Here is a 14,064-nt window from a genome sequence, read left to right on the forward strand (position 1 = left end):
CTTTCCTCCGGTAAAGCCGTCCGGTGGGTACTGTAGCGGATTGCTAATACCGTGTTACCGAGATACGCGCGTCTAAAAATGATATCGGTTTAAAACTCCCCGGATATACGTTCAGACGTAATACGTATTATATATACATACATATATATATATATATATATATATATATAGAAGTGTATCGACTGTAGGGAACTGTTAGCCTCAGCGACCGTATGAACGCGATAACTATGTTAGCAGCGTCTTGTACACACGCATCGAGCACGTGGGGCACAAGCGAGTAGTACGAATAGTATTACCGGTACCGTTAACAACTCGCGATATCTAGTTGCCCAGGGAGCGCACGCGAGCGCACATGTGTGTACATGTGTGGGGGTGTATGTGTGGGAGCGCGAATGACGCCATCCTCCGCCTTTTTCGCGTGAGAACGAAACTCGGAACAATGATATCGGATAATCCGAGCTTTCGGTCACGCCGTCCTACGCGAGCGACTTCGCTCCAAGTGTGTTCGAAAGAGAGAAGAGACTTCTCACAGATCGGGAGAAGCGCAAGTTATATTCGGATTTTAAATGGAGTCACCCTCTCGACTCTCGATTACAGGTCGTCCGTTCGTTTCCTCCATCTCGCTTCTTACCGAGCCTAAATATAGGCGTACCCTTTTAGTTTTATTTTAAATACGAAAGGTGTGTGTACGTGTGTGTGTGTGTGTGTGTGTATAAAAGAGAGAGAGAGAGGGAGCAAGGCGGACAAATCATACGTTCGGGTGATCGAAGAATAGAAGTGATACACTCGCGAAGAAACATCGCGCGCTCCGATAAACATATTTGAAAATTTACGTGACCAGGTTGCATGCTGAACGATACTGTGGCGAGCTTCGAAAATCGAAAATATTTTTATCGCAACTCGTAGTGCCATTTTTATCACGCTCCGACAGCGTGAAAAGCTCGTCTCAGAAATCGATAGCCCGTATCTATTTTATTATCCACTCGAACATCTTGGCACATTTTCTCCTGGCAATCCGATCTATATACGTTTTCTTGGATTGCAAAGATAAATTTATCCCTACGACGAGATACCGCTGAATATATATTTACCACATATATATAAAGCATACAGGTGCATTTCCTACGTTTTACGGACCGTTATCCGGAGCCGGACATTTTCGCGCGCGTTTAGTCGAGCAAGAACGTCGCGTGTGCGGGAAAATAAAATCCGCCGACTACGTATTCGCGTGCAAATACAGCCAGAAGAGAAGCTTTCCCGACGAGCGCGCATGAAAATTTCGAAAGAGAGAAAGAGAGAAACTCTCGTTGGTTGACACGCCACACGGCGTGTGAAATTTGCCTGATACGGTAGAACAAAGTGAAAAAATCTGGATTGTGGCGAAATACTGTTATGAAAAAAGTGACATATATCGGAGACTTTACGAGAACGATGATTTTATTTAACCGGACTAAAAATTAATACACCAAACGGCGCTCGATGTTTATTCGTTTGTTTTTAATGAAATAATAAATTAGAACATGGTTAGAGAAACAACATTTTCATTTAAACAAATTGATATTTGACGTTAAATTATGTCGTTCATATTAAATAAAACCTACTTAAAGAAACATGTATACTAAATCTAAAGAAGACCCTTTTTCTCTATGTGTGCAATATTATATGTAATATATACATTCATATATATACATACACGTTACATGTATACATATAAGCAATTTCCGATAAAAATATATGCATTTTACCGATAACTCTCGAGACTTGAGAGTTGCAGATTGATGCATTCAAACGAGAATTTTCAAACCGGAGGAAATACGGAATATTTTCGTACACGAGCAGGTGGAACTGTTTTGTTCACCTACATCGAGCAAATTTCACATTGTACGTCAGATAGAAATCCGCTCGTGGCTTCCATGTACATATCGGGTATTGGGTCTCTCACTATTCATTGCACATCGGTCGGGCAGGAAAGGGGCGGGGGGAGAGGGGGGGTTGCCATCACCGTGTCATTAGAGACCGAGAAAAGCGGAGATAATAAGAGGAATGCGAGAAAGAGGAGTCGCGGGCGCTTTCATGACTCGCGTGCGCGCGACTTATTATCCTACGTGTGTACCCGATAGTATGCCGACGTGAACTTCTTATTAGAGTGTGACGTTCGGCCGAAGTGAACTTGAACGCCGACGCTACGACCAGCTTGGGAATTAAGCAAATACGCGCCCGCAAAACCGTACATTTCGCCTAGTAACCCGGTGTTTTTAACGAGTGCCACTTTTGAAACTCGGCGATCCTCGCAAAAAGTCTGCGACGTCCTTTTTGTCGCTTTCGCGCGCTCTCGTCGCTCGCTTCTTTTCCGCCGACTTGCTCCCCGGCCGGCAGATCACTTTTAACCTTTGCCACCGTCGGATTCGCGCACCTAAGCCAGTCGCCCGCGAGTCTAGGCGCGCGAGAGGTCTACGTCGACGGGAGCTTTCTCCCGATCGGCTAACTTTTACTTTTGCCACAGGCAAATTGAGGATCTCGGTCCGCTCACGTACGTACTGCCCCACGCTGCAGCGACGATCGCAGCACGATGCTGCCGAGGAATAAGCGGTAGAACGGATAGGAGAAGACGAAATCGGAGCGGCGTGTGAAGTCGGTGTCTCGCGAGCTAGTAATTCGACCGCCGGGAGTGACGGATTGTTACGCAAAAATCGACCGACCGTTGAACGACGGTGGTGGTTTTGTCGAGACGATTTGCCTTCGAGAAAGGAAAAAAGGCCGTAATCCGTCCCCGAAATCGCGGACACGGAGTGAAAATGCGACGCGCGTCCCGCCCGCAGAATTTTAATCGCTCCCACGCGGCCGAGTTTGACAGTTCGCGCTGCTCGGTGCAGTTAGTGAGGCGATATTTTTAATCGCGATGTAAATGTTCTCGCGCATCATTCGACGTTGTTCCCAGCGCGGGTACATGCGGAATCTCTCGAGCTGTTGTCCCGATGGAGGGTCCTTGAAAAGAAATACGTTCGCGCGCCGCCGCTACTGCTGCTGTGAATATTCCCCTATCTGGACGTTACACAGGCTGTATTTTTCAACGAGAGAGAGAGAGAGAGAGAAAGGGAATAAAACAACAGCCCGTATGTGCGCGCGCGAGGCTGTGTGCAAAATTAAAACTGGAACGCGCGCACTCGTTGAAACTGTCGCCGCTATTGACGCGAAATCCCTATCGCGCGACATTAACATACGTGAAAGTACATATAGGCGGTGCAGATATGCCCGTTTGCCCTGGCGCGCTATTATTTTTCTATTTACGGTTCAGCCGGCGGCGGTGCCTCGATTCAAAGCGGGATATATCTATCCGTGTCGAAGGTATAAATACGCAAAGTTTCCCAATTAATATCGCGTCGAGTAAAACGCGAACGGACATTCCACATTTTATTCCGCAATGTTTTATATGCACTCATCCCCCCTCCCTCTCTCTCTCTCTCTCTCTCCCTTTCGCGCTCTCTTTTACTTTTATTTCCATATTATCTCGTCGAGCAGAGTACAATTGGAGCGCGACAAAATCTTAAAGAAGGCACGTGAGACGTTCCGATTCGTTCGAACGTTCTTCAGACGCTTTTTTTTTTTTTTTTTTTACAGAGGCGTCCTCTGAGTCTCCGCGACGCGTGAGTAGAGATGTTGTGAAAGTATCGGTATTAATATTGAGACGGATCTAATCGGGAATGTCGATGTTATTAGTGATACCAATATCAAAATAAAAACGTCGATATATTGGCATCGGCACTTAAATATTAGAGGAAATATAAAAATCGGAAAAATGTTTTTCTTGCAAGCTGCTTTTAAGAGTTTTATAGATCCATGCATAATAATCTTACCATGATATAAAGATTCCTTTACCCTTCTGCACTAGACTTTCGACGATTTGTCATCTAAAAATCTTAAAAAGGATGCGTTAAGGCTCCTGTGTCCTTGCTATGACTGTCCTCGCTAGATGACGTCAGAAGCGAGAAATAGCGTGTTAAAAATCACCGCGGATTATACGTGGGAGTAAAACAATATACGTAAAAAACAAAACGACACTGGTGATCGACAAATTCAATCGAAACGAAAACTAGAAATCCTTTGATCATTGAATATTCTTATATATGTGTAAGAATATCGATTTAAGACTGATTTTTCTTCCGTGCGGTATCACACAGCATCGTGCATGCGGAATTTTGCGCGAATCCTGGGTAAACGTCGAATTTTCCGGCTCATGGAGCTTAAGCCGATTACGGGGATCAGCCGCGGATCGGCCGCGTGACTAAGATCGTTGATTGAGAATCGTTCGGGCGCCGCTGTAAATCGATCCGGCTTCTTTCGCGCGTTAAGTGGGATCCGTCGTCGCGGGTGCAACGACCTCGTGCTGCGTAAGTTTTAACGTAGATTCAGAAATACGTACACGCATGGGGCTGCACGACGATCGCACGGCCGGCGTGAATTGACCTGTATTTCCGAACGGCGGCGGCGGCGGCATCGGGACGAGCGTAACAATGTGTATGCGCGCCGTTGAAATCGCCGGTGGGAGGGCCGCGCCGCCCCACCTTTCATTCGACTTTGACAGTTCCATTATGGTATCGAAGCTAACGGCAAACAGAACGGGCGTAGTTGACGATCGCGAATCAACGTGTGCGTCGGTCCGTCAAGGTATTCTCTCTCCCTTTTTCTTTTTTTCTCTCTTTTTTTTTTATGAAGTGTCTTTTATTTCTCGCGCCGACGATTCGAGGAACCGCCGCCCACACGCGTGGAAAATGAGCGGCTATTGTACGTACGTCCGTCGTGGCGGCGGTGCTTTTGTCTTGATTGTGTGATTAAAATCGTGTGTCGTACGTGAAAAGTGCAGTTCTCGTGTCATCGATCTCTCTCGACGGCGGGACGTGGCACCTGAGCGCCAGGCGGATTCGCGAGTTAATCCGATGGGTGGACTCTCTCGCGTTTAAGCTTCCCCGGACGAGATGAATAAATGCGTCCAACGTCCCTCTCGCGCGTTTGTCTTTCGGGGATTGATTTAATAACGCGCGCTCCTTTAAAGCGAGTTTCGCCGGCAAACTTGGACGAGACGTGGCGTGACGGGATGGGACGAATTTTCGTCGGAGAAAACAATGCGGATCGCGCTAACGAGTTGTACAACGTGCGCGAAGTTTCGGCAGAACATTTCCATTAAGAGGACGCTTGACGGGCGGCCGCGAAGGATCTCTGCGCTCATTATTATTCGCCGTCTTTGACTTTTTCGTACGTGCGTCCCCGATACGACGCGGCCCGAAGACGAGCAAACGGTATCCGCCGATTATGCGCGCGCGTTACCGCCCGCCGACCGTAAACTAATTGCGCGTTAATTTCGGTCCCAAGTGCCGATTCAGCTGCATTCCGGCGCCGATTTTGGAAATTGTTCCTCGTGCCGTGCGAAGTCGTATGATTCATGATTATCGACGGCGCGACGATTGTTCGTAAATTCCGTTCTCACAAGCGCGATTTCACGGAAACGATATTAGATCCCATATTTCAAGTGCCTTTTCTATTTCCGAGGTATCTCGCCCTCCCGATGTGTGTCGCTCTATTATTAAATATGATGGCGAACGCGCGTGTGTCAGTGGTAATTCAACAAGCTCGTGTGTCGCGGTCAGGGATGTGTGTGACACTACTGATATAATTACTGATATCGATATTTTTTTCTCTCAATACCGGGTATTTTCGTATCGATACACGGAGAAAATACTATAATAAAAATTATTTTAAAAAGTCCGCGATGCCGGAATATATTCGAAATTATTATGTGTATTGTAATTTTTAGCGATATGTACACATGGTATACGTCACTAAAGATTACAATACGCATAGTAATTTCGATAATAATTCCGGTACATCCCGTCATTACAAACTTTTGTAGTAATTTTTACAACAATATTATCTCCGTATATCTTCCTTCGATATTCGTATCCATATCAGTACTATTTTATTTCAATATCTTTTCGGTATCTTTTTCTTTAATTTTTTACTCAGTCGATCTTTAAGATATCATATATTTTTGCTTCATGAAAATTAATGTAACATGCAACTTACGTTTTAAATCTATCTTTTCTCATTATTTCCGCTACATTCATTTTACGGTTATTTATTGATTGCTGAAGTAAAAGGAAAGCGTCCGGATATTTTCACAAGTGCGCGGAATCGATCACGAGTGTCATTTTGTGCGCATATTTTATTTCCACGTATACCGCAATAATTTTTAGTGTGCGATTTCTCGCTTCTGACGTCACCAAATAGAAACAGTCATAGCAAGGACACAGGGATCTTAACACATCTTTTTTAAGGTTTTAGATTACAAACCGTAGAAAGTCTAACGCAGAAGGTAGAAATATCTTTATAGTAAAATTACTATATAAAATAACATTATTATTATCATGCGTAGACGTACGAATCCCTGAAAAGTAGCTTACAAGACACTTTTCCGATTTTTATATTCCCTCTAATTTTAAGTTTCTTTTGCTTTCAAGTTTCAAAGATATTTTTTCAAATATTGGTATCGATATTTTTGTTCTCATACTGATATCACTAATGATATTGATACTTTTGATTAGATACCCGTTTCAATACTGGCATCGATACATGGTATCACTACATCTCTAGTCACGGAATAATACACGTACGTCCGTATGTTTGAAACCCGCTCATGCGTCGCACGTACATGCGGCACACACGAGCGTGATACTTTCGTTCGAGAGAGATCATTGACAACGATGGATATATCGCACATAGGTACCGCACCGTGATACACTTGCCGGTTGCGCATATTAATTAAGCGTCGCGTTAGAAAGTTTTAACGATTACCCATGAATCAACCGGAAAAGGCGGGCGAGTGAAAATACGACACTATTGATCGCCGGACCGAGAGTAGCTCGGTAATGGCTAACCCGATTACTTAGTATCAAACTTTGGAGCTGAAATCTAGGTGAAATTACAGCCGTCTCTCCGTACCTGAGGAACCAAATATAGATTTCGCGAATTATTATATTAATGAGGATCGATTCGATGCTACGACGACGAATTATTAAATCGCTGACCTGAATCCTCCCTCTCGTGCCGTGCACGATAATTTGATGAATCCTTTTTTGCGGATTTCATTCCATTTGCGCGATATGCAAAATTCACAGCGAGCGTTTACAACTTATTCACGAGCGCGGTAATGAGATCAATCTCAACTATAAACACGGCTACACGGCTTTTCCAACGTGTCGCTTCAATAAATTGCGACTCATCGGCCGAACGGAAATATTGCGTTGCAATATTCAGAATCGTCGTAAAGTCTTCGTAGTTTGCGGTTAGCACGACTCACCGGTACAGGTGTGTGATGAATTTCCTCGTTTTAATCGAACTTAGGTCCGTTGGGTACTAAACGTATCTACCGTAACGTGATTCCTTCGGCATCGCCGATTAACCAAAGAATGCTGTGGTGGTGAGCTATTCGCGGGCTGAAAAATTCGTGAGCTGCGAAGGACGCGACGATGAGCTCGCCGCCGAAGCAAAGCGCGACTCGCGCGAACGGTGGGTGAACACTTCTCGGTGGTGATGAACAGTGATGATCGTGTACATGATGATCGAGCCACGCAGTGACCGGGTGACGGTCTGCTCACCTCAGACTCAACACCACTGCTATCAAGTGATACGAACCACTAGGGTGCACCAAAGTTCGCGAAGCTCGAGGATGGTGACCGTTCAAGAGAAGGTCGTCAGGTCGCGTCTTCAGTTGGGTTACTCCACGCCGACGTCCTTCATCAATCGGTACATATTTTTTATTTCTATCTCATCAACCGCTAACGGACGTGTCAAATCGACACGTGAATTCACTGGTTTTATGTGAATGAAGCGTAACGTGTTATTTTAGGATGTTTGAAGAATTTTCTAGAATTTTTTTCTTTTCTATACGTTACCGACCACAACGCCGTGTGTATGATCCAAAAGCTTGTTCCGAAATCGCCAAATTTACATTGAAAGAGAAAATATGGAGATTACGTGTTGCGAAATTTCCCACAGGCTTCTTTACACCACATCAATCTCGGACGTAAAACTTGACAGTTACTCGCGTAAGAAATTTCTTGGGATCTGACCGGCACCCAGTCCGATTTCTCAAAATAATTATAAGTTCTAGTTGAAGAATACTTATATAACTCCTATTTATATAATATTTCAAGCATGCGATTCCAAGTAGTAAACAGATTCTATTCGGTCATTCCTAGCATTTTTCAAATATTTTTTTCTGCTGCTTTCCATTTTACACAATAAAAGATTTTATGTTAAAAACGACCCACTGAAATTTTGTGTTATTTTAACAAGGTGAATATGTTAAAAAGTAATATGTTGACAATGTAAATATGTTCATTTAATGGGAAAATTTCTGTACGAGAAACTCTTTAATCTGACACATCGAACGCATTGATACACGTTCCTCCGACTTCCTTGACTCCCCTCCCCCACCCCTTTTTTTTTAATATAAATTTCCCAACGCTCTTGTATCTTTTTTCGGTCCTGCAATATTTCTCAATTTTCGAATTAAACGTATCAATTCCGGGAAAGTGCAAACAGGGTCTCCTGAATTCTATCGACGAAAAGGAAACTGCAGCGGCGGCAGTAACATCCTATCGTCGCTATCTCGGGGAGATTCGCGCGAATGTAATTATCATAGCGGAGAGGAAGCGTAATCTCTCTAAAGCGGCATCATCTCGCCTCTTCCTCTCCAACATACACACACACACACGCGCGCGCCTGCGCTTACCACTCTACGGCCGGTAGAGAGCAAAATTATTTCAGGTGGAAGGATCGCTCGATGCTCGCGCAAGCGCGCACCCACGCCGGTAATGGCAATCAACGGTTGTTAATTGCTCGATGATAATTAGTCCACGGCGCGCGCCAGGTTTCCTCCGCCGCGCCGGCAACCTACGATAATGGAGCGCGCTTTAATAATTTCCGTAATGAATTCGAGACACCGCGTACATGGCTTTCCGTACGGTACACGTTAGCACACTTACCGACCATGACTTCTTCGCCGATATCAGAAATGTTACGTGCTACTACTGCTGAAAGCCACTCGACTGCGATCGCACGTACAACTTTTAACGATGTACCGTTAAACTTTCATTGTAGCCGCACTCCGCGATGCTAGAAGGGCGGAACGGCCGAATCGCGGAAATCTCCCCCTCTTCCGATTTTCATCTACGTGACGGACGTATCCGCTCGATCTGCACGGACAAAATATCGTAGTGGGAATTACCATCAAAATGTTGCGCGACGCTGTACTACACCGGAATTATAATTAAAATTATGATACATATTGTACATTTTAGTGATGTGTTTCATTATATAAAAATTTAATAAATACTAAAATTTAGTTGATATATGCCGACCAAGTTTGATCACTGCAACCAAGTAATTTATAGTTCCGTATATTAAATAAACTTACTGCGGAGCTACAGTGCTATGTATACAGTGTGTGGAACTGAATTATTTGGTTACAGCAATGAAATATTTAGCCGGCGTATATTAACCAAATTTTAGTGCTTATTACCAAATCCTATCTTTAGTGTACAGATCACTAAAAATTACAACATGATAATTTCAGTCATAATTCCGGTATGGTCCAGCATTATAAAATTTTGCATTAATTTTTACCACAATATATATTCCGTGTTACGCATAAGTCTCCCGCGTTTCACTTTTCATTTTTACCCCATGTCCCAATTTTTGCACATCTGTGCATAAGTACTTCTCAATTTATGGCATGAGAATCGCTCCCGCAACGTCGAAGCCGCCATATGTGTATTAAACGTATTATACGCAAGGTTCTTGCGCATCAACAAAATGCTCCGCTGCATCCCGAAAGTGTGCCTTTCGTCGCGAGGCCGCAATCATACATACGAGCCCAGTTAAGAATCTGTCGAGGCGATTTTTGCACGAGTCCATCGCGTCGTAAAGTTCGTTAGTATCACTTCGATACCGTAACGCGTCTCGTGAATAAGCGACGTTGGCAGACGTAATAGACAGGAGCAATGGCACTCTCGCGCGAAACTCACACGCATCTGCATCATGCGAGGCGTCGAAGAAGTAGAACAGAGAGAAAGAGAGAGAGAAACGTCCTTAAATACACCTTCGAGAGTCCTCGTGGAAACGAGCTGTCAGTCGATTTCCACATCGTAATTGATCGCGTGTGTCAGCGCTTTTATCGAACTGTCGTCACTTATGCGCGCTCTCCGACGGCCAGCCCGCTTCTCGCGGTCGATTGATTCGGAAAGGAAAACATTTTCGCCGGGACGGCACGCAGACGACGCGGTCCCTCGCGTAAACGATATACCGACTAATTTGTCGCTCGCCCGGGGAATTCGCAGTATGCGAATGAGTTTACATTGTGTGCATTTAGGCCAATGATAATGAATGTGAGCTATTGCAACGCGGTAATTCAATCCTCCCCCTCCCCCTCCGTCCCTGGCCCCGCTTGCTCGCGAGGACAGGCAGCATTTGCATTCTACTTTGGAGATATATATTGGGTTACGTGCTAAGGAGTTAACGAGACGCTACGTATCCGTTGCTTTCAACGGTGAAATCCGACTGAGCGCGATATATCGTCATCGTCACGCGCGATGCACGGTCCCGATAACGCGTACGCGTTAATTGTGTATCTCCGTGTGCGACGACGCATCGATACTTCGGCATTGACTCGCGCGACGACACTTCTGAGAACATAAGTTGATTTATCGCGGATACGAGAAACGTATTACCGGATACCGGACTATTATTATATTATATTACCGGATTGTACGGATACCGTACAATAACACGAGATAATTCTAATCGATGGAAACGACTATCGTGAAAACACCAGACAGGTGATATCGTCGAATAATAATATCACCGATATACGCTACGCTTATTTTACTAGGTACATTCTCGCGAGGAAGATTTATACTAACGGCATTTTCCTCCCGTTTGTTTTCCTATTGGTCTACGCAGTGTCTTCTATTGAATCCCGCAATATCTCTCTCTCATCGATGACATAATCCTATAAGAAAGCTCGCGATTCTGCAGGGACGCCTTCCTCCGAAAAAAGAACAGCTCGAAAGTGCCTTTTATCGCGTCAAGTGCAGCCGACTTATCTACATCTCTCCGAGAGACACGAGTCTCTCGTGTCAAAGCGAGAGCGTGGATAACGCGCCGATAGGCTGTCGAAGCGAAAAGGGGAAAAGGAAGAAACCGTGTGTTTGGCCGCCCAAAGTACACCCTCTCCCCGGAGAAAAAAGTCGGAGCCAGGTGCACGTCGGAGCAGCACCGGCACGGCAGACAGGCGGACAGGCAGGCGCGAGCTGTTCTGCGAGGCCGCACGGGGCGGAGGAGACGCCCCGATAGCACGCGCTCATCGTGGCACGCGAGTCGTAGGCAGTCGTCTCGGAGCAGATGTTTCTCCTCACGGGGAAGCTCTCTAATGCCACGCTCCTCGCTTCTTTATTTCCCTTTATGTCCAGGGGCGACTTCGCTCCTGCCTGTTCCCAAAACGCGTTCCCGACGTTGTTCTCATCGGCCACGATTCTCGAGGAAGGATCGATGGAAGTTTTCGGCGCCGCCGGGCTCTTGGCGACGATCGCGTGTTTTTTTTGGATCTCGGTGGACGGTGTGGATTGGCTTCAATTGGCACATTGTAACGCGAGCCGATGCGTGTTGTACGAAGACATCGCATTCGCACCCGTTTATTCGCATTATCGTATAAACGTTTAATGGTACACGCACTGATTACCGCGGCAGAATATAGAGCTCGACCCGGCGATGGATTTTACAACGGGCGTGATATCGTCGATTTCTCGGCCGTCTTATCTCGTACTTAATTGCCTATTAATGCAGTTCTATCACTACCGAAAACGTGTGCTACCGTTCGAGTAATGTTTACTTGTTCCAAGTAAAGCGGTTACCTCACTGCTCCTTGGCAAGTAATCACTAGAAGTAGAAATATAATCGGCTATGTACACTATGTGATATTTCTCTCGTATAAGTAGACGTTTATTTGTATATGTCGAAACAATCGCGGCAAGCATTATAACATTGATAACATTGAGAATGTCGAAATCATTTTTCGGGAAAATATTTACCGAACGGAAAAATCGAGATTTAAAATCATCGGGTTTCTTCAGTGGGAAAGAAGTATTGCATAATTCTAGATATTCCCCTAAATTTAAAACCATCTTACACTTGCAGCAATTCATTTACAAATAAAGGAATTGCTGCACGCTCGAGTATTTACCACGAGCTATTAAAATATACTTAAATTGACAAAAACACCACTCGATTTGAGAGGCTGAAAAAGCAGGCAATTACGTTTACTCGGTTCCATTTTTTTTCTGTATATACTGTTAGCGGCGCGGTTTGTTGTCGTGTCTCGATTCCGCTTTACACGAACGCTTCGTCATTGTGCTTTCTCGCACGAGATCCCTCCGTATATTTCGTTCGTCCGACAGAGAAATCCTCGATCGCACGACACTCGAGAGCCCGAGGAACGTACGAAGGAGATTCTCTTCCGTCTGTCGGAGACACGCCTCTCCGCCGCGGTCACGGTTTTATTTGTCATATGCGCGTTCATATGCTTTATCCGCGGTTATGCTGGATCCTTACGTAAGCCGGCTTAATTGATGCGTATTGCGTAAGTAGTCTCGCCGATGCAGCGGAAGGTTGAGTGTCACGGTCAAGTACCGTCGTCGTCGTCGCCGTCCTCCTCGTCGTTAAGACCATCGCGCACCTGCCAGATGCACACGGTTCAGGTATATCGGATATACAGGCACACAGTACCCGCCTTTGTGCATCCGGGGGTACTCGTGCCCCTCGATCGTTCCAGGGATTTCTCGTCCCGGTGGTCGGCTCGGAGGATACCAGCCAGCTGCTCTCTTTCTCCTCCTCCAGTTCGTCCTCGGTGCTCGAGTCGGTCGGTCGACACGTATCTCGAAAACGACTCGTTCGTTCGCGTTACAAGACGATTTCCACGTAATCACGCGCAAACCGCTCATCGAGGACGTCCGCCCTCCGCGACCGACATCATTGGCATCGTAGACGAAGATAGATCGCGGCAATCTGATACACGTGGAAAATCGTCCGAGTCGCTCGACGTTGCAGCCTCGACGGAAGCAACATGATCATCTGCGTTTCCCATTTCAGGGGGTGCGTGCTTCTTGCTTTTGCGATCCCGTCGGTTGCGCGTCCGTCACAGGCCGTCCGTTCGATATATAATTAGTAACACCTGGCGTGAAATCGGCCGTCGCCGCCGTGAACAGAACGTCGCGTCGCTTGATTTCAATTATCTGCTTGCGGTCCCGTCGACTCTGCCGCTTTGCGCTCTACGCATAACGGCCGAGTGTGTTTGTCCAATTAAATTTTCCTAGATTCACGATACGATGCGCCGGGGATGAGTATTCTTCCCCGACGTCTGAAAATATTTTTCGGAAATTAGAGATATGCGTACGCGTGATTGTAATATACGCATGTGTAATTAAACATGTAGATACTCGGTAAGCAGTAACTAACGGTAACATCACGTCGATGTTATCATTTCTCACTCAACAATGTAAGTGCGATACAGCATGCGTTGTATGTTACATTGGTGAATGGGAAATTAACATGTGATAATAATATATAATATGCGGAGTGTGTGGTCTAATCTTAAATCTGAAATATTCCATCTGTTCTTGGTAATACGAGAAAATATCTAAGGAAATGCTGCACCGTTCGAATGGGCGATTATGATGACGAAAGAAGTTTTTTCGAGGTCGCTTTTTCACAGATTCGAAAGTCGGGATCATTTTTTCAAAAAGAACTATAGATGATTTAAAGGTCATGTTGTCATAAATCGCTGGACTTCTCTCGATATTGGCTATAAAATCGCTCAAAAAAGAAAAAAACACGTGCTTCTATTTAAAAAAAATTATCTTGACTTTTAAATCTCTGAAAAAATGTCCTTGAAAAGAAAAAAAAAAAACTCATAATTGCCTCTTCAAACAAGGTACAACTGTTTCCTTAGACATA

At 45.2% G+C, this 14,064-nt stretch overlaps 1 protein-coding gene across 9 annotated transcripts in view; it reads left to right on the top strand.

Moving 5' to 3' along the window:
- The window catches only part of LOC106748200 (IQ motif and SEC7 domain-containing protein 1), a 53,818-nt gene that overhangs the window by 31,112 nt on the left and 8,642 nt on the right, over window positions 1-14,064 (top strand). For 3 of the 9 annotated variants that reach the window (XM_014626498.1, XM_014626501.1, XM_014626499.1), the window contains one exon: window positions 7,396-7,797. The exons of 5 other annotated variants lie outside the window; for them this stretch is intronic. In XM_014626498.1, coding sequence (XP_014481984.1) covers window positions 7,595-7,797 — 203 coding nt within the window. In that variant the 5' untranslated portion in view covers window positions 7,396-7,594. Of the gene's footprint in view, window positions 1-6,499; window positions 7,798-14,064 lie in introns of those variants that run through there. One more of the 9 variants, XM_014626500.1, reaches the window with a different exon arrangement.

Source organism: Dinoponera quadriceps, unplaced genomic scaffold, assembly GCF_001313825.1.
Source record: "Dinoponera quadriceps isolate SergipeBrazil2010 unplaced genomic scaffold, ASM131382v1 scaffold2600, whole genome shotgun sequence".
Taxonomy (NCBI): domain Eukaryota; kingdom Metazoa; phylum Arthropoda; class Insecta; order Hymenoptera; family Formicidae; genus Dinoponera; species Dinoponera quadriceps.